General features: G+C 39.0%; 1 protein-coding gene across 1 annotated transcript; it reads right to left on the reverse strand.

Moving 5' to 3' along the window:
• Positions 1-1387: 1387 nt before the first annotated feature.
• hace1 (HECT domain and ankyrin repeat containing E3 ubiquitin protein ligase 1) lies at positions 1388-20751 on the reverse strand. The gene is made up of 24 exons (XM_066682854.1): positions 20514-20751; positions 19056-19110; positions 18872-18961; positions 18512-18616; positions 18267-18342; positions 17851-17982; positions 16511-16593; positions 14119-14215; positions 13938-14039; positions 13733-13839; positions 13477-13627; positions 12243-12559; positions 10595-10663; positions 10390-10477; positions 9567-9678; positions 9073-9170; positions 8766-8853; positions 7410-7559; positions 7108-7304; positions 6542-6673; positions 3804-3902; positions 3403-3473; positions 3162-3275; positions 1388-2833 (listed from the first exon to the last, which is right to left on the reverse strand). Exons 1-24 carry the CDS (start codon positions 20602-20604, stop codon positions 2731-2733), a joined length of 2727 nt encoding a protein of 908 aa, XP_066538951.1. The 5' UTR covers positions 20605-20751; the 3' UTR covers positions 1388-2730.
• Between the last annotated feature and the right edge of the window lie 3397 nt (positions 20752-24148).

The raw sequence follows: 24148 nt of genomic DNA on the forward strand, positions 1-24148 counted from the left end.
TGTAGCTTATGATATCTAACTATGTTTTCCTCTCTCTCTCTCACACACACACACACAAAACACAATCAGTGTATCCTACAGTAAAGTAATAATAACTGCATGGTGCATTTGGCAGTAGCCAGCTGATGAAGAATTAAGAGTCAAAAGTCAGGTACTGCAATCTCCAGAGAGGTGGGACATTGCAGTGGCCAATATGACATTTTCAGATGTTATGGATATTAATCTAGAGGAAACAAAGGAAGTGCATCTCACGATGCTTGCACATGTTTTCTGACCTCTGGTGACTATCAAAATCAAGGGCGTGTGTGATTATTACACAAAAGTAAACAGACAGTAACAAGATAGCTCAATTCTGGCAGAGTCAGAAAGAAGAGAGTGGATGACAGATTGTGCTTGTGGTCTGGGAGATACCCCCAATCTTTCTGATTTCATGGGCTGGGACTTCAGTTGAACTGGAACAGATAGAAATGGAATTGGATGCAAGAGTTAAATCCGCGTGTCTCGTCAGAGGGTGAGCACAGCCCAGAAAGCCCCACCAAACCACAATGACACACACAATACCGCTCCGATCTGCTCCCCGTATCCACCTCAGCTCACACAGCACACCCGCACACACACACAAATCCACCCTCACTCCCTCTGCTTCTTGCTCTTCTCCTGTCTACCTCTCCTTGTCTTTCCCATTGTTCCTTTTCTTTCTGTTTCTTGGTTGTCATCATGACATATGTTGAGTTCACATGGCTCCCCCTGCCCAGGGCCAGCACCATGCTGAGTGGGTTTTGGATGCTGTGTTGCCATGGAGAGCCAGCTGTAATTTCAATAGCGTTGCCATAGTGAGCAGGTAATATCAAGAAAGTGCTTTCTCAATACCTAAAGCTAGAACACAATATTGCAATGGTGTTCAAAACCTAATAAAAGCTACTGCATTTGCATGGCACTCTGAAGTTACTCCTATTTAACTTCTTACCCACATTGAGCAGTTACTTTCTTAACCATACGGTGAACTGAACTGATCAGAATATATAATTATGTAAAGAAGAAAAAAATAAAGATTTGACTTGTAGGTGCTTGTTATGTCTTTAACTGACATTCATCGAATATGAAAATATTCAACTTGCATTTAACCCTTGCCTTAACTCCAACACTCACTGGGACTTTAAGCATAATCTCACCCACAAACTAACTCTGCTCCTAATGCAAAAAAAAGTATGCCACCACAAGGATTTAAGACTTTTCCTCCATATACAATGTGCATCTTGATTTTCTGAGACTGGAGAAATAAATAAATAAATAAATATAGATAGATAAGAAATATAGGTGCTTTTGTTATTTTTACTTATAAATGTATTTATTTATGAATTCATTTTAATTGTAAGCTTTTGGCAGCTTTTTTGATCTAGTGATCAACAATAGTAATATTCGGGCTATAATAGAAACCCATAAGTTTCTTGAACCTGACCTAAAGCAGAACATTACAACACAGGACACAGGGGGCAATAACGCAGCCGTACGATGAGAGGTTCCTGCAGTGTAAAACATACTAAGTAGAACATCTATCAGTGTTGGCTTACTGTGCATGAAAAGCCTTAGTTGACAGCAGCTTGAAAGCAATTTAGTGCCTTACAGGCAGCCCCAAGTCTGTGTCCCATTTATGCCCCATATTGAGTAGATTTATCTGAAACACTCACACACATTCACCCAATCAATGAAATAAAACACGGTAAATAGTAAAATACATACTTAAATATTTGGAATCATCTTCTGAAAATCCTTGAAGATTACATTTACAATAAAGAGTCTGTTTACAAATGAGAACAAATAAATGTACAGCCAAGTCAAAGAAATAAATCCTTTTAGGAAATATAAACCTATATCCACATTTATATGACAGGACTCATTTAAACCATACGTCCTACACAGGACACAGTTCCTACATTCATAAAATATGATAATATTGTCCCTTTTACAAAACCCTTGTCAGCAAAACATTTACAATTAACAGACTTGCATTCCCTAAAATGTTTTGGCACCATGGATCCAAAAATGTTGTCTTAATATTTGAAAGTAAAAGAAAAAAAAAACAAACAAAAAAAACCACTACCCATTAAATGATATGAAAAACAATGGTACAAAGACTACAGCACAGCAGACATGACACACATGAGGAGGTTCTAGATTACTTTTCAAGGCTCACTGAGAGTTCATAAGAAAAGAGTGTACATATGCATACAAGAAACCAGCACGGTCATGCTGCTTGACAAACTCCATGTCCTAAAAGTAACTACAATATTCCCAGCCAGGATCTGAGGTTTTTTTATGGATAATGCAAAGTTTTCATACCATAATAAATGAAAGTGCACGCATATAAACATCCATGTCTCACTGGCCTAACACAGCATAAGTAAATAAAATACAGCACTTCCTTTGATATAGAACTTAAAGTAAAGCAACCTTTGACACATAACACTGGCAGTAGAGATTGGAGTCACTGGCACAAGTTTTTAGCGTTAGGTATTAAGTCATATATCGGGTTTGCCCTTAGCCTTTTGAAATTGTGTATCTAAAATAATGCCATTGTGTCAAAGGCTTTTCAGTAGTGTAAGGGGAGAGTGAAGATATCCCTGAAGATATATATACACACCCATTGACGTATGTGTGCATATGTGCTTGTGTGTGTGTGTGTGTGTGTCGATAGAGCAGGCGTCGCAGCAAGAAACAGATGGGCCAGCATCATGCCATGGTGTAACCGTAACTCCCACAATGCAGTGCAACTAGCAGTCGGTCACGCAGGACATCCTTGCTGGGGTATTCGGGGAGTTTCAGCATGTTGATACTGGAAAAGACAGACACACAGGTCAGAGCCATTTGGCTGTGGATTGAGCAGCAAGTCAAAAAGGGCTGCATATGCTTGACTCCCACCATGACTCAAAAACTGACCTTTTAAGCTCTGTATGACATGCCTCTTTTTGTTCTGTGTCTTTCTGGATTTTTTGCCAGTCTATGTGATCATGTCTCTTTTTATCATACTATGAAGAAACTGATGTTGAGTCACACAGCATTAGTACTGAACTTTCAAAGAGCCATACTGCCCTCTAGTGCTCCTAGACACTTCAATGCCTGTTCTGGTCCCTAAAAGGTCCGTTAGTCTTTGTCTTTCTCACCAGGTACTAGAGGTAGGCAACAAGTTGGATGTGTATGGCACTGCAGCAATTGTAAACTTTTGCAACCCACTGCCACCCATGAGAAAGGCGAATCCACCATGTGGAACACGGGAACTAGGGAGAGAAAAAAAGCTAGGTAAGGTATTGAATTCATGTAAAGAATTACATTTTTTTTGTTAAATTCTGTCAGTAAAAATGTGTCTAAAACGATTGTAAAATGTTAATACAGTAGAAGTCTTACCTTCCAGTGACAAACTGTAACAGAAGCACCCTCTCCTCTTGTGTGAGACTCTCTACAACTTCCCAAAACCACTGCAAAACAAAGAATAACACATTACTGCTCAACTGCCAGTGCAATGTCAGATTGCTTCATTCCCAAGGTGATTTAGAGTAAATAAAAACATATTAATACATATTTTCTATAAAAAGTCTAAAATTCCTTTTAAACTTAAAGTCTAATTCCATCTACAGCTGGATCATAAAATAATGACCCAATTCTTTGCAGCATCATGTTGATCAATGCATGTGTACAAGATCTGCCAACAAATCTGCATAAACTGCCTCATTGTCTTAAATCATTAGAGATGGCTCATTAATTTAAGTCAGTACGGGTGATGTTCATGTAGCAGAGCAGCTGTTAACCTGGATGACTGGCTCCTCCGTATCATAGCCACTGGTGTACTCTGTGTTTTTCTTCCAGTCCATCACATCAATCTCCGGCATGCCAGACAGCAGCAGCTCCTACACACACACACACACACACACAGGCTTAAAACCAGGAGTACAGCACAGAGCCACCCAGCTCATAACAGCAGATCTAATCAATAACTCATCCAGCTCAGTCTGACTCATAACATGGCCATGGTTTTGCTCCCAAAGTGTTCGACATTTCCCATGAACTCCTTCATAAAGGACATGAGCGCAAAGTACAGCACCGAGAAGAGCTGTGAAAAAGGCCTTTAATCACTGAACATGCACTCGGCGTGAAAGGTTTCATCGGCCGCTTGCTGTTGCGATTAGACGAGCGAGAGACAGATAATAAAGACACAGAGAGCATGGGACTAAAAGTGCTTTGAAACACAGGCCCTCATTAGTTAGCCCCACTGGGGCTTGTCAGTGGGCTTGCTGAAGCTGTGTGACCGAGGAATGGGCCCACACATATATGGGCGCTGGAGGCTTGCCGTGCAGTAATGGCCCTGGGAGAGCATCGATCTGGGCCAGAGCAGGGGGATGAGTGAGAGAGAGAGATAGAGAGACATGAGAACTGAGAGAATGCAAAAGAAAGAGCACACCTGTGTTCTGGAACATACACAGAGGCATGAAATGGTGTGAACGGAAGGGCCCAAGGTGAAGTCTGATGCCTCAGTGAGCTCGAGAGAGAGAGAAAAATGTAGTCTTACCACTGCTGTTTCTAATTTTTAGCCATGACATATACTACTGTCTATCCAGGAGCCCCCCATTCACACACTGCTAGGACAGAAAAGTCAAGGTGAAGCTGAACATGTGAACTTTCTTTTTTAAACTGCCACTAAAGCAGTTTAACATTCTTGGAGGAGAACACTAACATGCTAAATGCTGGTTGTGTCAATCAGGATCCTAAAACCATATGCTATTATTTCCTTTTAGCACAAAACATTAAACAATAGACTTACTACACAATGCTGGCAACCTCATCTATGCTCTTATACATAAAACAGAAAGAGCATGGATTAAAAAGGTCCACTGTATCCAAACTTCCTCCAAAGTTTCTCCAGAATATAGCATTCACAAACAGAACTATAAAGATCTATAAAGTTTGAACACATTAATTCCACTTCATTACCTGCCACTGGCTACCTAATCATTCTTATCACACACATCCTAATCCTGCACTCAGGATTCAATCAAAAGGTGAAGGCTTTAGCAATTAACACAGAGATAAAAGGGGCAGGTGGAAGGGCTTTTCCCTTTCTCCACTCTGAAACAGCTTAGCTGCTGACTGACAAGACTCACGTACAGACTCAAACAGAACGTCTCGCATCTACAAGTTTATACATACGACTCCAAATCTCAATAGCAATTCTATATTAAAGCCAATGAATGTTAATTATATGCATATTATATCACAGTTTCATGATACACAATAAAAATCACAATATGTTAGTATTTTCTGTTAGAAGTATGAGATTGAAAAGTGTTCTTAAGGTCCATGATATACTCAGCTTAACATGACAATTTATCATGATAATGACATCATTCCATCATATTGTCCACCCTGTGAACTGAGACATTAATGTTGTGGCTTGTACATGCAATGCCTCACATTTGTTGACAGCATGCAGAGACACTAAAGCCCTGCAAACTCATGTTGGCCTCTAGATCTCCCTTTTAATTATGCCATCATCATTATGCTTATCTCTTTTAATTATGCTTTCAGCCTGCTGAAGTAGCTCAACATAAGGTGTACACGGTGGCCTAAATGATCCCAACAGATGCTCCATGCTACCTTTTTTCTCTTTCTTGTGTCTTCCTCCCACTGTATCCAGCCATGTCACGAACCGGCCACCCATGCATCTTATTACCTACAACACTGTGGGCACATTCTTATGTAGTCATCTGTCCATGAATCTTTAGTCTTGGCCCCACTGCCTATGCCTCAGCATTGCATCATGAGCTTCATTTATCACACCATAGAGGTTCTAACCGCATGAAACCCTCTGTTATTTTAATTCTTCCGTATCATTTCCTGCCTTTGCAGATTCATGACTAATGCATATCTTGTCTCTAATTCCTTATCCGTGCCCTAGAGTCACACCCTTGAGATTTAGATATGCACTAGTGACAAGGGTTACTCCGATATCTTCATTCCTCTAAACTTACCCTGCGCACAAAAAAAGCACAATATGAAACAAGTAATCCCCAGTACACATCTCCTAATATTTAAATTGTATCCTCCCAGACTCCATTTTCAATTTAATCTTTACTGTCTGAATGAAATATATCTGGCTGCTTCCAGCATAAATCTTCTAATGTCAAAATATCTGGCTTTGATTCTCTGTGTAGTCATCGCCAGAGGAGAACAGATTCAACTTCTGAGTGCTGGTCCCACTCAAGGTTTCCTTCACATTCTAAGAGAGAGATACTGTTTGTCACTGCTGTCTTTGGAATGATCATGAAACATTTTATGCACAAGCATCAGTAAAAGAGATTTGTTGAAAAAGCACAGAACACTTAATTAAACTCATCCATGTGAAGATGACAGTGGGGGGGAGAGAGAGAGAGAGAGAGAGAGAGAGAGAGAGAGAGAGAGAGACAGACAGATGAATAGTGTGAGAATGAGGTAAATAATGAGTGACATTATTAAATTTGGAGAACATTGGAAAACTAAGAAAAGTACTGACCAACTCATACTCATCAAAGAGCTGAATGAGTGAAGGAGGGATAAACGTGTGGAAGCCCTGCAGGAAGGCGTTGATCTGAGGCTGAATAGCTCGAGTCATCCTCAGCTCTGTTACCAGCTGAACATATTCTGCCTGTGTGTGAAAGAGTAAGAAATAGGGACTTAGACATAGCTTGACAGTCGTACCTTTTCCTTGGGGTGAGGGTTGTGCTGCTGAATAAAACCGAGGGAACGGCATGTACTACAATAATATCTGGATAATACTGCCCTCTATTGATCTCTTTGGCCAATTACAGATTTATACAGGAAATGCATGCTGACATTTTCCCTCTGTGGGAATACAGAGGCAACCTTCATCTAAATGTTTCCGCTAACTCAGCTGCTGTGCGAGCTCTAATGTCATACGTAAATGCTGTGCATGCAAATACATTCATATTAGCATATAACAACCAATTCAGAGCTATAGCCAAACAGTGGGATGTCAATATTTGAACTGCCTACGTTTTTATTTTCCCTTGCTTACCCGACTTTGCACAGTAATTGAAGCATCTCTGTTTATAGCCGCACCTTGTTTTCTTGGGTAACCTGAATGCTGGTTCCTCCCGGCTTGAGAGGAACTTCTTCCATTGCCCCAAACACATCTGTCTCTACAGAAAAAGTGAGCTCAAGACCCAAGTCACTGATGTCATTGTCCAGTATCCACTGCAGATTCTTTGCATATTCTGGATCAATAGAGGACACATCCTGATAATTCACTGGGATACCTGTAGGGATGTACAGATAAAAATATCATACTGTGCCTATTGTGTCCCTGAATGTTTCTAGATTTATTACACGCCTGTGTTATGATGTGCCTTCATGTGCATTACCTAATATGTGCTTGTAGAAGGAGCGGGTAAAGTAGATGTTAACTAGCTGACGATGATACAGAGCCAGGCCAAGGATTTGACCAGCAAATCGGAAATAGTTCAGATGATCTGGGTTGACAGATGAGTTACTGTTGGGTTGAAAAGTAGTGCCTTTAAAAGACAGAGTGCACACACACACACACACAAACACACACACAAAGTCCAGATGAATAAGAACAAAGGACTGTAATCATGTGGTGGTGTATTTCTGAACAATCACAGAGAAAGCTTTGATCTGTAGCACTCCTTTCCCATCATGTGTCATTACCTATTACCTCTACGGAGAGACAAAGACACAGACGCTCAAAGTCACTGACATATAACCATCATGACCCTATAAATACACGTCAAAATCACAGCAACAAGAGTCTGAAAAGTTACATCAGAACAGAGATATATCAAAGACACAAGAAAAAACACAAACAAAGGAGGGGAGGGCACTACTGCAAAAATAGAACATCATTATTTGAACGGAATTTCAATTATACAGTCCACATCACCAATATTTAAATTCAATTTCAGTATATACAATGACCTGTAACCATCAAAATAGCAGTAATATATATTTAAAGACTATGGAACAATATAAACATACGTACACACACAGTACCAATAAAATATTTGGACACGCCCACTCAGGGAGGCTCTTTTCCTCACATTGTGAATGTACAGTACCAGTCAAAAGTTTGGACATCTCCTCATTCAATGTTTTTTTATTATTTTCAACAATGTAAATGATTATGGAAGACATTAAAACTATGAAGGAACACATATGGAATTATGTATAAAACAAAAAAAAGTGTTAAACAAACCAGAATATGTTTTATAATTTAGATTCTTCAAAGTAGCCACCTTTTGCTTTGATGAAAGCTTTGCACACTGTCGGCGTTCTCTCAGTCAGCTTCATGAGGTTGTCACCTGGAATGGTGTTCAGTGAACAGCTGTGGCCTCGTCAGGAGTTAATTTGTAGAACTGCTCACCTTCTTAATGTGTTTGAGACCATAACTTGTGTTGTGCGGAGGTAGAGCAGGTACACAGTTCTATACAGTGAATAGCCCTATCCCACCAATGACTAATGAGAATGTGTCCAAACTTTTGACTGGCACTGTATATATTTTATTTTAAAACATATTTGAAACATATTTCAGTCTGACAGGACCGCTTTGAAGACAACATTTTGTCAAATTGCCCCCCCTCTCCTCATGTGCATACATACACAAAACAAACAAAGTCACTGCATTATGCTGGCACATAGCTCAAACAGGGACATACAAACAGTACAGCACATTACACAGGGATGGTTAGAATGTTGCTTACCATCTGCAGATTGTGTGAACAGAGCGTAGTCTGGATTGATGATCTCATTAGAAAGAATGTCAAACCACTCTCTAACCACCCCCTGACCCTGAGACAGAGAGGACAGTATGAGCACCATCTGCCATTGTCACAAACAGAAGATATGTTTCTGAATGCTGCATCACAGCATGAACAGCAGGCTCTGATTATTCCAAATGTGTGAACATTCTGAAGCACAGCAAAGCACCGCAGAGTCAAAAATAGCTGAAAAACATAAGAAAGCTGCATCTCCTGAAGACATGCAAACAATACATAAATTAAAACTGACCATTCCCTCTTCACCATGGAACCGCACAGCGATGCCCTGCTTGAGCTTCTCATTGGTGGACTTGGACACAACCTCACAGCTGCTGTGGAATATAGAATCTAAAAAAGGAAAGATGAAGGGGGACAGATTACAGCTCTTGAGCTCTAGAGAGTGAATGTGTAAAATGGGTCTGCACAGAGGCAGAAGCCTTCAAACAGAGTTGAAGTTCTGGGACCTCGGTGACTCAGCAGGATGATGTTTTGTCCTTTGAATACTGTTTATCTAATGACAGTTATGGGGTATACCATGTCTTGCACACTTATTAGATTACCATTTTCTCTACAGCTACCAATCAGTTTTTAACTTTAGTTTTAGAAACACCTTTTTTCCCCTACTTTCCACATCGGCTTTCCCATTTTTAAATCCAAACTCCTTAGAAACATCTACAGTAACTATATAAATGGAGTCTGCTCAAAGGCAGAAGCTTTAAACACACACAGTATAAGTTCTGGTACCTCGGTGAATCAGCAGGATGTCGTTCTCATTGACTGGTCGATGGACCATATCTGAGTCAGGCTGTCCAGCCAGGAGATGCTCATAGAACCACTCGCACCTGTCTTTAAAAGGCTGCAGAGGAAGGGGGCAAAAAAGGTAATTAAAATATGCTCATATTGATTAGATTCTGAAGCCCTTTACCTGAGCCTGAGTCATCTGTTCTATTAATCACCCACTCATTACACTATAAACCACAGAATCTGACTGAGCAAAAGGAGATGATGGGGAAAGGAAATGCTTCAGCTGCACGGAGGGTGTGGGGGGGCTGCAATCCATTTGCATAATATTTGAATGGCTTTGTTCTTGATGCAGAGAGGGAGAAGTCTGCAAGAGGTAGAAATTAATCCGACTGAAAAGAACTCTTTCCCCCAGGGGCACCGGGAGCGCACGAAGAGGAAAATCAGGAGATGAAATCGTATTCGGCAGGTTAAAATCTGTAATTAAAACGGCATCGTATTCCCCAGCGGACTATAATCTGAAGGTAACGAGGCTCAGAGTGCTGGCGCTCAAATATGAATACAGAAAACTCTGCGAACACTACAGAGTGAAGCGGCACTTAAAACTTACGAAGCTATATAACGGGACTTAAGACAAGTGTTATCTGCGGCATAATAACACAGTTAAATGATCCTGGCAGAGAGAGAAAGACAGGTGTTTGAAAGTCACTCCAGCACGAGCCCCAAGAGTGCTGCAGCACAGAAAGTCACTTCAGGGAAATGAGATGAAGGGTTACATCAGAAACCAATCAGAGCACTGCTCTAACCTGTCTGTCACCAAGCATACCTGGCCTTTGATAATGTGCATGAAGCGAGACATGAGCTCAGGACACTCCAGCAGGAAATGAAAGTGGTTAAAGATGATCTTGGGGTTTCTGTGGAAAGAGAAGAGAAGGAAAAAAATTAAACTTCAACAATTTGCCTTTAAAAAAAAAAGGTTGTTGAAGCAGACAGGGAGACTTTAAAGTTACAGAAAAGCAATCTTTACTCACCTGGTTACAAAACACTTGAGCACTTCATCATGTTTACAAACAAACTCAATGAACCGAGGAGACGTCATGCTAGGCAAAGAAAACAAGAATAGATTTTTACATAGAGAAATGGCGGCAGGAGAATGAAGTGTAAGAAAAAAAAACTGTATCTAAAGCCTGTATCAACGCAATGGGGCCCTAATTACACAGATACTCTGTGCAGTCTCACTGCAGCCATTGATCCCTCAGCAAACAGTAAAAGGAATTATTTAAAGATGTTATCCAAACAGAGAACAACCATCATTTTGGCCTCTAATGAGAAGGGCATTCAGAAAAAAAAAATAAAGGGGGGATACATTTCACTAGAAATGGTCAATATGGGAACAGCAGTTCATTGGTAATTAATATCTATTTAAATGCATTATTAATTGCATGCAGTTAGATACTCTTCAGGTGCAACTTGATGAAACAAAAGTGAAGGACTACATTTTTCACCCATTTATGACACCAATTTTAACAAAGAAGAGAGCTCCAATTAACTACTTGTTTAGGTGAGAAACAAGCTTTATTCACATTCTCCAAGTCTAAATCAAAACAGTATGGTGGAATTACAAAGTGGAAAGAAAAGGTTTAATTTTAAGCTTTCTCAGTGATACTATGACTGGGATCAGATGTAAAGTATATAACTTTTTTTTGCTTGGAACATATATATATATATAATAATTATATAATATATATAATATAGCTATATTTCTAGCTGTTACAAAGAAACTATTTGCACATTCTTGCTTCCCATCAAGTAGGATCTGGTCCTCGGTCGTCTACGTGCTCTCCATCTGTCATGCACAACTTCCAAGAAGTGGAAATGGAAAAATGTTAAGTTTGATGTTTTTTTTTCCTGAAATAAAATACAGGTTGTGCCACATAATCCCATTTCATATTATATGGGCATTTTAGTGACTTCTGGGGACAAAATAGAAGAACTCTGTGATAGCAGGTTGGTCAACAAATATAAAAGTGAATAAACAATGACCTTTTAAATATTTGTGTAAATACGATCATTAAAATGAAAATGATCATTATAAAAATAAATTAATAAATTTTAAAAATCGGGGGGCGGCACGGTGGCGCAGCAGGTAGTGTCGCAGTCACACAGCTCCAGGGACCTGGAGGTTGTGGGTTCGATTCCCGCTCCCGGTGACTGTCTGTGAGGAGTTGGTGTGTTCTCCCCGTGTCCGTGTGGGTTTCCTCCGGGTGCTCCGGTTTCCTCCCACAGTCCAAAAACTTTGGACTTTTGGATTGGTGACTCAAAAGTGTCCGTAGGTGTGAGGGTGTGAGTGAATGTGTGTGTGTGTGTGTGTGTGTATGTGTTGCCCTGTGAAGGACTGGCGCCCCCTCCAGGGTGTATTCCTGCCTTGCGCACAATGAATCCAGGTAGGCTCTGGTAAACCCTGAATTGGATAAGCGGTTACAGATAATGAATGAATGAATTTAAAAATCCAGTACCACTAACTCAGCTATTATTAACATAAATGTGCAAAAAGAATGTCCTACCTATTTATAACTTCTAAGATTAGAGCATTGGCATCTAATGTATGCTTTATAGTGAAACTGAGGAATTGACTCTATGGTCTAAAGATGAGGGCGAGTAGTGAGGGGTCCCTCTTACCCTTGTGGCATCTGACATGAGCAGCAAATGTAGAAGGCTTGTATTACAGCGCTGAGACGATTGGCCGTCATGGAAATGACATCCTGGCCATCCACATAAACCTCAGGTGTCTTCATGTCAACCTCTTGGTCCAATGAGGGGGGCAGAAGGGCAGGTGTTTCCGTGGAAACAGAAGGCTCTGTCTCCCTTTGCTTCAGAAGGAGTGAAGCTATGTCAGTGCCTGGAGACGATGAGGCCGTGTCTCCACACTTCTTGTCCAGCTCTGTGGAGATAAGCACCAGCCACTCATCCAGAGAGTGCCACAGCAGCTCCAGAGGCTGACAAACATCATAAAAACATATCAGAAACATAAAAATATGTTTCATCTAAAACTACATCTCCCACCAAAACAGCAAGGGTATGGGAGGTAATATTGTTTTCTGACAAATAAAACCTAAAAACAGCCTGACAACTCTGTACTATACAACAAAGGAATTTAAAGTAAAATAGATAAAGTACTTCTTTAATTCTTTGTATACCTGTATAACTGACTTCCAATCAGTTGAAATGAGAAGCATCATCTGAAAAGTTATTATTCATAACAGCTGAGTGGACAGGGGCCAGTATGAATATTAATGCCATAAGTATGTTCCATAATAAGTGTACAAGTGTTCAAAAATATTTTCCCCAGCATAGAGATGTTTGATGGTGAAATCTGATGGATTTATTAAGAGCAATCATTAAAATGTTACATGAACTTTAAAAATCCTCAGATGTGAGTGCTTATTTCTTCAGCGGTTAATGTAGAATTCTACTGATGCATCCCAATTTTATTTAAAATTATTTTTAAAATGCATTTTAATTATTTCATTATTTAGATGTTAACAAAGTAAACCAAAGTAGTTAGATGTGAATGGTGCATGGTAATGAAACACTTAAAAAAGTCACTTTGTTTAGATCTACATAAACATTAGACATACATTAGAATACAAAAGAATTAAGCAATTAATGTGCAATAGATAATTAAATTAATAAAAATCTAATTCCACACAATGTTAATGTCTATAAACTCCCTTTAAAGAGGTCTTTTTAATCTCACATGAGCAACCATCACTGTTCGTAAAGGACTATATATTTCCAGAGAATCTAAACAGCTGGCACCCTCTTCAGGAGAAATCACTCCAATGCACATCTCACATGCAACAGAAGCACTAATATTAATAGCTCTTGCTGTAGTAAAGATAATGAGGCTGACCTTGAAAACCTGACTGCGTGGAGTTTTGTTCCCATTGTATCCCATGTCATTTCCATTGTTAGGAGAGGATGGACCAAGGCGGAACACGTGGCAGAAGATCCGCACGATTTTCAGCAGGCTTTTCATCTGGGCCTCATAATTACTAGACAAACTAAAAAAGGGAAAGCAATTATGCCAGAGTAGAATGTTGTGCTGAAAACTTTTCTTGTGGTTGAGAGCAAGAACAAAAGGACCCTAAGAGAGGGGTAAAACCCACCTGAGCAGCTTGTGTCCATTGGTGGTGGCCACTTCAGCCAGACTGGTCAGGATCCTCTGATAGTTGGAGTCACTCTGCTGAGATACATGCTCAAGAACCTGCCTGAGCTGAACCCCATAAAAGGCTTTAAATTCATATACGGTTACAAAGCAAAACAATTGTTTTTAATGAAGAGTAACTAAGACCATCAAAGTGAAATTCTCACCATGTTCTCCTTAATGTCATCGTTTTGTGTCATCTGGATGAGGGTCTGGAACAGCCTCCCATGGTGCTGAATCAGAATCTCACATGTTTCACCATAACCACCCTTAAGAGAGGAGGTGGAAGATGAGAATGTGTATGAAGATGTTTAACAGTGTTTTGTGTAGAGTCTGTATGGTACTCACCTGCACACAAAGGTCAAGCGGCGTGACCCCATTTTTGTCAGGTAAGTATTTGGCACCTCTAAGGAGCAGGATCTGTGCTGTGTCCCTCTGGCCATGACTAAGACAGAGAGGTAAGTTGTGTATAATACGAGTTGCTGGTTAATTCAATGCATCACCTGAATTATCAACATATTTTGGCATATTGGGGAAAAAAGATGTAAATATTTTTTGCCCTTAAAAACATGAAGAATCAAGCTGGAAACTCATTTGCTGTAATGATATCTCTGTTATTTAAAAGGTTGATAGAAACTAGTTTGTATAAATGCAGGATAATAAAGCATAGATATTTTCAATGTATTACTTATATTTTAGTGTTGTGATCTGAATCACATTTTTATACACTGTTTATACCTTAAGTTCTTAAAAATTAATCAAGTAAGGTAGTGTCGCAGTCACACAGCTCCAGGGGCCTGGAGGTTGTGGGTTCGATTCCCACTCCGGGTGACTGTCTGTAAGGAGTTGGTGTGTTCTCCCCGTGTCCGCGTGGGTTTCCTCCGGGTGCTCCGGTTTCCTCCCACAGTCCAAAAAAAAAAAAAAAACACACGTTGCAGGTGGATTGGCGACTCGAAAGTGTCCGTAGGTGTGAATGTGTGTGTTTCTGTGTTGCCCTGTGAAGGACTGGCGTCCCCTCCAGGGTGTATTCCCGCCTTGCGCCCGATGATTCCAGGTAGGCTCTGGACCCCCCGTGACCCTAAATTGGATAAGCGGTTACAGATAATGGATGGATGGATGGTTTCAAGAACACACTTTGTACTATTGTTTAAAAACAATTCTCTGGTCATGTTTTAGTACATGAAATTAAATCCAGTAAATTGAAATTTATATTTAGCATCTTTTAGAACATTATTTAAAATGTAACATTACTTAAATATACTAAAAGAATTGAGGTTTTTGTATTTATTTTCAGAAGAATAAGTTTAAATAATCATTCTCAAAGCTGCATTATGTTGTGAGATCTTAAAAACCCTGCAGCATTTGTGTTTGTGTGGGTGCTCTGGTTTCTTCCCACAGTCCAAAAACACACATTGCTAGGTAGATTGGCTGTGCAAATGTGTCCATAATGAGTGATGCCCTGTGATGGATGAGTGTGTTCCTGCTTTGAGTCCAGTTTCAACGTTGTTGATGAAAACTATGATGAAAAATATTTGTTGACGACCTACAGTACTGTGAAAAAGTTAAAAGATTTCTGATCTGAAATCAGAAAATCGCAAGGAGAGAAAAACAAAAAAATTCTCCATTTGTTTGTTGTTATCATGACGATAAAGAGTAGTCGACTCCCAGTGACTCACATCAACTGTTGGCCAATTATTCATTTGAGTTCAAACTCTTGGAGTCTACTAAGTTACAATAATTTTGGATGTTAATGTGTTTTTAAATGTAACATAATTTTAAATAATAATTGTAAATAATACCCCTAAAATAATAAAATAAAGTAATATTTCTAAAAGAGTTAGCTATTTCTTTTCAATTTAATGGACTAAAAGCTGACTAAACTGTTTTCAGGCTTTGGGGACTAAAACTAATTTAAAATGAACAATAATAAAATGACTAAAATGAGACTAAAACTAATACACATTTTACTGAAAAGACTAAAACTAAATCAAAATCAGTTGCCAATCAGCCTTCCCCATATCACATGACAGTGTGGCCTCCTCAAGCACATAACATCTGCCTTTGCATAATTTCATTATTCAGTTTCACTAGGTGCCTCAACATGCATGAAGGTGAATGTTAATGAATTATTTTTGTCATATCAATATTTCATTCAGTGAATACACATGGATGAATTGTAGACAGCTGACATAATTCAGTTGATCTGACAAATTAAGCAGAAACACATCATGAACAAAAGTACAAAACACAAGATGATGCCGGCGCAAAACCTTTTAGAACACCGTAAATGAACACAGACTTAATTATGTGTTGGGGTTATCCATTAGAAAAGCTGCCATACTTGAATGTTCATGAGCAACTATAAGCAGACAGATATCTACTGCTATTTGTAACTGAAACAAGAGAACGAGGAGTGCTGTTGCTCGGCAACGCAGCTCATCCAAGTGTGTCAGGCATGTTACACAAGGAAAAACAAAAGCAGATTGGACATCTCGTCAGTTGCTGCATTCTCATCAAACAGCATCCTCATTAGTCTAACCCTGTGGCAGAGAGTGATAGGTTTCCTCCTGATACTTTTAACTCACAACTATAAACACAGAGCTGGAGCATTCAGCAACAGGGATTACAGCAGGATAAAATCAAAAGTGAAAATATTCACTAAAGTAAGGACAATCATTTCGAAGCACACATTGCAACCACTTTTATTAATAATAAGCATTACGTGGGTTACACTTCTAACCTGCAAGCGAAGTATAGAGGAGTTGCTCCAGAGACATTGGGCCTGTTGATGTCAGCTCCACTGTCCAGAAGGCATAGCACTGTCTGCAGAAAGCATCAAACAACATGCATTATTATCTGAAAATATAACTGGCTGTTGTAAACACTGAAAATGTCTGCTATGATTAATCTCCTACTTTCAATGTTTTAAACATGGTTATTATAATATTCAAGACCTCTGCCCTGCTTTAAAGCTGCAGGTATAGGGGAGAGTGGGGTACAAGTTAATGTGAGGTAACCTGTAGCATAAATGTTTCATATAGAACAATGTTTTGGTCAGTATGTATAGCACTGGACCAGTTTTAAATATAACTCTTGATTGCTGAATTGCATAAACAAACATTCACTCCTGTATGTTCCCTACTGGAGCTATTGCCATACCTCAAATGCTTAATCCATGTTTCTCTGAGAAAGAAATTATATTTAATTTTCCATTCTGAAGATTTACACTGTCAAGAATCCCATGAATGGCATGAAGCCCCAGGTGTTTGGAAAAAATATATAACAAGTGATCAGCATTTGCAAGTCTTCGTATCATGAATTTACCTTGTCTAATGCTAATACAGAATGTGCCAAAATGTTTTACATAAATATCACATTCATTACAGCGCCCAATATTAGTTCTTCAATGTGGAACTGAATTTTAAAAGAAATGTCATTTCAGTGTTCTGTCCTTAACAACAGACTTGATATAAAAGGAAAATATTACTGTTTAATTGTCATGATAATAATGTAATAAAAAGACTTTTATGAATAACTTGAATTACACACAGCATTAAAAAGCCAGAGTACAAAGATTTCAAAAAGCACAAACAAATGCAAAGATTCTAAAGGCAAGTGGAATGTGTGTGTTTGTCTGGGTGGTATACCCTAGGGATGTAACAACACATTCAAATATTATAAAATCACAATGCCAAACAGAAATAGTGTTAATCACTGAAATGTGATGATGCATCACAGAGAATGGGCAATCATTTAATTAATTCTGTTATCCCAGGCAAATACACCAATCACAGAAGAACAAGTTTGCAAATATATTGCACCAATCAAACACCCAGAAAGGTACACTCACATCATGTGCTGCACTCCTCCTGACTTTCACTTCTAGTTTCATTAATAGATTAAGCAGCTACATAATACATATAATTTTATTCATCCACATTTTTTTGAAATACTGTCAGAATTAGAATCATATTGTTACACCCCTAGAGAATACAGTGGTATATTTGTATTAGTCTAAACCTTCTAACGCCACCAAAGAAACAAATATTTTTAAGGTTTCTTATAAGAATATTTTCTTACAGTCTTGTGGCCATTTTGACAGGCTACATGTAATGCTGTCTGACCCATGGCATCCTCAACATCCACATTGGACACATGCTGCACCAAATCATGTAGCAGCTCTGTTCTACCATTTACAGCCAGCCAGTGAATCTACAGAAAAAAAAGAAAAGGCAATTATACTATAAATACTACAACAGCATTATGATGATCCACAGACAATAAGTATCATATTTTAAAAATGATGTTCTCTGAGACTTGGAAAATCGGTTTCACATTTCTGCTACAGTGCAGAAAACTGAAGCCTGTGACAGAAATGACCAGTGTCTAATAGCTTGAAAATCTGAAAAAATTGATTGTTTCAGATTCTGCTGGGGATAAAAGACAACAGCAGCAGCAATTTCAATATGTATTATTAACATCATCAGCTTACTTACAGCAGTTAGGCCTTCATTGTTGCAGATGTTGACATCAGCATTGTACTCCAAGAGTTTACCCATACACTTCTTTTGTCTGTCAAAATTGATATACATATAAGTCATTTCCAGGGCTAATATCAAATGAGTAGTATGAGCAGTAATTCCAAATAATTGCAATAGTAGTTATATGCTGAATGTTGTGAAAGGAATATTTTGTGATCAGTAGATGGCAGTAGTGTATAACCCTTAGAGAGACTCGCTACCCATTTCTTGCTGCCAGGTGAAGCGGTGTACAGCCAGAAATGTCCTGGTAGTTTGGATTTGCCCCACGCTTCAGCAACAGAACTAGACACTCCACAGAGCCACAACTGAGAGGAGAGGGAGAAGAAAAAACATATCAACATATACCACTCTGATTTGTATGCACAATATTCTCAAATAACATAAATTCTTGGGTTAATGCAGAAAACAGACTTCGTCTTTCATGACTTTATCTACTGATTGTGTTTTTTTTAGCAGCTATAACTCACTGGACCAAAGAGCACATTTATTTGATTTATTTTATAACTTGTGTTGAAGGGTAAGGACAAAGCAGGAAATAAGACATAAATACAGTCCCTTACTTGGCAGCAATATGAAGCAGGCTTCTTTTTACACGCCCAAATGCATAGTTGACATCAAACTTGGAGTTCAAGAGCAATTCTGAGACTGATCTATAGGAATAACCGTACACAATTTCATGTTATTATATTTATATTTTATTTTGAATATATTGTAACTCAAGATTTGTTTCCAAAGCTCATTTACCTGTGTTGGTCAGCCATCACCATGGGCATGAGCGTGTAGACGGCTGTCTCATTGTCTATAGGAAGCGTGAGAACAATGACTTTAAGTCTTCACATATCAGAAGGAACAGTATTACATTTCAGATATCACTGAATAATGTTTATCTACATTCTAGATTTAGTGATGTTTGTGATTGTTGGTCTATATTTGGAAGTGGAAACAAACTGTCTATCCAAACATAATGATACAGATGTCACTTTAACATGTGAGCCATTCATTTATAAAAGGGATATCATGCTAGGTCTTGCTGTTATTCCATAATAATCACAAAATTATAATGAAATGGTGTACAATCACAGCACAGAAGCCATTAAAATGGAAAGTGGATTGGACAATGCAACACCAAGAAAAAGGGAGGAAATTTTGCTATCACATACTACCACTGTGTTATCCTAGCTGTGCCTGTTCTAGATGGTTTGTCCTGCCTCTGAATATCATAATCCATTTAGCATCGGTACCACTTCTTTTGGGTGATTTCTGTATTGATGAAAATCACCAAGATTTTCTTTTTTGACCGACTCTCATATTAGGGATTATTTTGATGGGTTCCAGGAACATGCCCTAACATGCTTTCACAATTCATAACCTGGTGTTCACTATGTAGAAAACGAAAAAGCTTTTTGTTCCCATCTAGTGGCTACATGTCGTATTGCTACATGAAGTAATCAAAAAACTAAAACTGTTTATCTTTGTGACAATGTCAAGTTAGTCTCCTGATTACACTTCAAATTGCCAATTGTCTAGAGGGCTAGCTCTTAATTTACCCATTTAATAAGTCATCTTAACCATTATCTGAACAATTTCCCCTTGATAGGTTTGACAGAAGATGCTACCGACTAGAGATGCTGTACATTTGTTGAAAATATAGCCATTTAGCTTTCCATCCAAAAGGGGAGAAAAGCAGCTAAGAAAAAATATATACAACAACCAATGGACTATATGCTGTAATTGTGTAACAAGTGCACATGGGAAGTGGAGCTGCTAAAATTGTCAAGGAGTGTAGAAACGAGATTGCTTTAATGGTTTGGATGATCAATGTATGATTTAGCAAAAAAAAAAAAAAAAACACCAAAACTAAATAAATAATACTTATCATAAATGTATAGTATCACATGGCTATTCCATGTCATTGTGGCTCTTATTATACAGTAGCATTTAAAGATATTAACTACAGTCCTCATACAACTGGTTCCTATCACCTCCACTCTAACAGTTGTGCACTTCATAATATCTCCATATTAACCATTAAATTAGGCGGAAATTCAGAATAATGAGAGGAATTCGCCTTTAAGAGTGTGAGGGCCTGACTGGCAAGATGGAGAAACACATGCCAGAAACAGGGGCTCTGGTCACACAGCTGCTGAAGTTGAAATGCTGAAGTATATGTCTAAGTGAGCGGTATGTTTGTGCTGGTCTCACCCTCGGGTAGCTCCACGGTCCTGGCTCGGCGCAGAGAGCGCGTCAGCCGGTTCAGCTGCACGTTTAACTGCTCCATCGCCCTTTCCATCATATGACAAGGAAATCCCTTGCTATAGCGGCTGTAACGAAGCTGCTGGGACGCGTCCGCTGTCTACATTTGATGAACGGAGCCCGTTACGTTATGGTCCATTCGGTCAAGCGGGTCTCTGTCGTTCCTTTCAGCCCCACAACGGTATACATGACTCCTCTCACACTCATCTGACAATTATTTCCTCCTATGCCCTTTCTTCCTGTTTTCGATAACCGCGATGCACGATGGGAAGTGTAGTCTTATTTTTTTTTTCCTCCCCTATTTCCAAAGCCCTGCTTTTGATATCCCATAATACATTATGGTATTTGAATGATTTCAAGGTCCACTTATTTGAATGAGGTCCACTTTTGTTTGTATGGTTTTATGAACCAAAATATTGTAACAATTATTTTCCATCATCTCACTATTCTTTAAAATGGAACATGCTTTTTTTTTACTGTGACTTTAAGACATAACTTTACTCACTATATTGTGCATTATTATTATTATTATTATTATTATTATTATTATTATTATTATTGTTATTATTATTCCGAAAGCATAATTGAGGGGCAGCAGGAAGTAACGCTGTCACACAGCTCCAGGGACCTGGAAGTTGTGGGTTCAAGTCTCACTCTGGGTCTGTGAGGAGTTTGGTGTGTTCTCCCCGTGTCCATGAGGGTTTCCTCCCATGGTCCAAAAACACACGTTGGTAGGTGGTTTGGCGACTCAAAAGTGTCCGTAGGTGTGAATGTGTGAGTGAAAGTGTGAGTGTGTGTTACGCGGATTGGCGCCCCCTCCAGGGTGTGTGCCCGCCTTTCGCCCAGTTATTTCGGCTGCCAACCCACCGAGACCCTGAAATGGATAAGCGGTTACAGATAATGGATGGATGGATGGTTACAGACAATTTGCATAAGAGCCAATAACATGACACTGTGTCACATTAAATCGTTCTGCCTTCTCTTACCACTACATGAAAATGATTGAGACACACAAATAAATGTAGCATACCCACTACTTATAACTACAGCATGAATGTGTGGAACTAAACTGCTGAGGAAACAGATGCATGTACAATAGAGATCAAAATGGAACAATATACAATTTCTTTTTTATTTAGAATATCACTGCTTGTCCCATTTTAAAGTTATCACAACCTTGAGAAAGCATATTCTATCATATAATAATGCTCTCATATATCATATAATATAATATAATAATATTATTATTATTAATAATAGGATTTCTATTGGATTCAGGTCAGGACTCTGGGAGGTCAGTTTCATCATTTCAGTTTTAAAAGCTTCAAGGAAAAGCTTTAACTTTCACAGCCTAGCAAGAAAGAACCTTACCCTCTCAGTGCTGGACTGACAAGCAATTTCAGCAAAGCTGAACTGGTTTCTCAAAACTATTCTCCATATCAAACTTTGTCTTATGTGAACATCCAGCATTTGGGGGAGACATTTTATGGATTTGTGTCATTGAAAGTCTCTATAATCTATATATCACAGTCAGGGGACCACTGATTTCCTTGTAGTAGCTGAAAGATTCACCTCTTCTGGCTTCATCTGAACAAACTGCTTTCACAGGAATTTCAATCACCTTGGAATGGCTCATAATTTGCATAACGGTTATGAGTGTTTCCAGATAAGTTTGTCATATAATTTAGGGGCGCACAGTGTAAATGTACATTGTGTTTCTGTCACCCATCTACAGGGTTAATTGTTTGTAGGGGGTTTGGAGTCTTCTCCCCATGTCTGTGTGCATTTACTCCAGGTGCTTTCACAGTTCAAAAAGCACATAGGTGGATTGACTATTCAAATGTGTCCACAGGTATGAGTGACTCTGCGAGTGAGTGCCCTGTCCAGGGCAGGGTGTGTTCACTGGTTTTGCACTCGGTGATCCCAGGTAGGCCCTGGATGCACAGTGACCCTAAAGTATCCCAAAGTGTTCTTTTTCAAAGTTTTGTTCATGTCTTTTTCAAATTTCACATTTTTATGTTGTGACATAGAACACTGGGGGTCTGGGTTGGTAAAGGTACGGGTTGAAGCATTTTAAAATCTGATCTAACTCTTTAATTAAAAAAAAAAAGGAAAAGAAAAAGAAAAAACCATTTTGGTTTTATATTAGCCTTGCACCAAATAATTCCAGGAAGCCTCCAGACCCCACTGTGACCACGAACCACACAAAAATTTTACAACAATGAATGAATTAGTGAGTGAGTGAATAAATTGCTTTACATTATAACAACCTCAACTAATTGTGTTAAGATTTTAATATTTCTGAAAGGCTATGCTACAGATTGGCTTGTAATACAGTGATCCAGACACATTTCTGAAAAGTGTTCATATTCCAGTTTTGGGGTTTTTTTTATGTTGTTTATCTCATTATAAATTGTTGTATGTATCAGAGAGACATTGACATGTCTGTATGCAGTAGGATATCTGAAGTAATTCACAGCTGCAAGTGTAAAGCTCCAGAGACTTTCACAGGAGCAGTTGGTGCTTTATTTGTACCACCACCAAATGCCATGTGAATACAGAGTGAAGGGATTAGATGATTAGGTGCAGAAGAAAGAGACTTTCTGACAAAATCTTAACTGTGTTCATTTTCACTAGACTTCTACTAAGGTAGCCTATGGGTCAGTGTACTCGGGTGAATGTGCTCGTTAGGACCCATGTTGTGTAAATCTCAGGATGCTGATCCTAAACTGAGAGAAGGAGCCTTAAATCTAGGTGAGAGAGGGAGGGGGGGGTGTGAGAGAGAAGAGAGAGAGACTAAACGAGAGAGAGAGAGAGAGAGAGAAAGAGAGAGAGAGAGAGAGAAATGGGCGAGCATCGCTCAGCGAGCCACACTGCACTGAGATCTCTCCTCCTTCAAATCAGCGTCAACCTCCACTGCTCAGAAACCCGTTTATTTACATCGACGATGGCGAACTGGTAAGCAGCATTTACGCCTTCCCTTATTTTAAAACACTGACGTCTCGTCACCAGGCTTCAGCGCGCAGTGAATACGTTACAAACACCTTCCCCAAATTCCCCAGAGCTCAGAGTATTTCCAGTTTCAACTTTAGTTCCCAAAACGACTGAGTTTATGATATGATTTGCAGTGAAGCGGTGTGAGCGACTGTGCCTTCCGGGTTGCTACGTAACAGAGCGCACGCGCGCTCATTGGCTCTCGTCCAGTCATTTATTTGTTTGTTTATTTATCTTTTTTTTTTTTTTTTTTTTTTACATTTATTAGTTAATTATTTTGTACGTATTCGGTAAATAAACACACAGAGCTCAAACTGTTCCTGCATTTTAGATTGTTCTCTAAACTGTAACTCAACCGAAAGACCCAGTAAACACTGATTGAACCATACTTCTCTATTCATTCCGCTCATCTGAGAGGAAGTGACCACTGATGGACACCAGGGGGCGAAACTCGTGATTGATGAACTATTAGAAAATTACATTTGATACCATGTCTCAATCCCTACATAGGCACCACTTTATTTTTTACCACAAAAATCGATTGTAATGTGTTTATTTATTTAACTTTTTTAAGAGTTTTGTTAAACTGA

The sequence above is a fragment of the Hoplias malabaricus genome, chromosome 10 (genome assembly GCF_029633855.1).
Source record: "Hoplias malabaricus isolate fHopMal1 chromosome 10, fHopMal1.hap1, whole genome shotgun sequence".
In the NCBI taxonomy this organism is placed as follows: domain Eukaryota; kingdom Metazoa; phylum Chordata; class Actinopteri; order Characiformes; family Erythrinidae; genus Hoplias; species Hoplias malabaricus.

What these genes read in the sequence shown, in the direction of transcription:
- hace1 (XM_066682854.1), bottom strand. Translation starts at nt 20,604, where the DNA reads ATGATGGAAAGGGCGATGGAGCAGTTAAACGTGCAGCTGAACCGGCTG. An exon ending in CTGCTTCATATTGCTGCCAA is followed by an intron (nt 18,617 to 18,871) that starts GTAAGGGACTGT and finishes CTCTCCTCTCAG; the next exon opens with TTGTGGCTCTGTGGAGTGTC. An exon ending in TCTTTGATGAGTATGAGTTG is followed by an intron (nt 3,903 to 6,541) that starts GTCAGTACTTTT and finishes GTGTGTGTGTAG; the next exon opens with GAGCTGCTGCTGTCTGGCAT.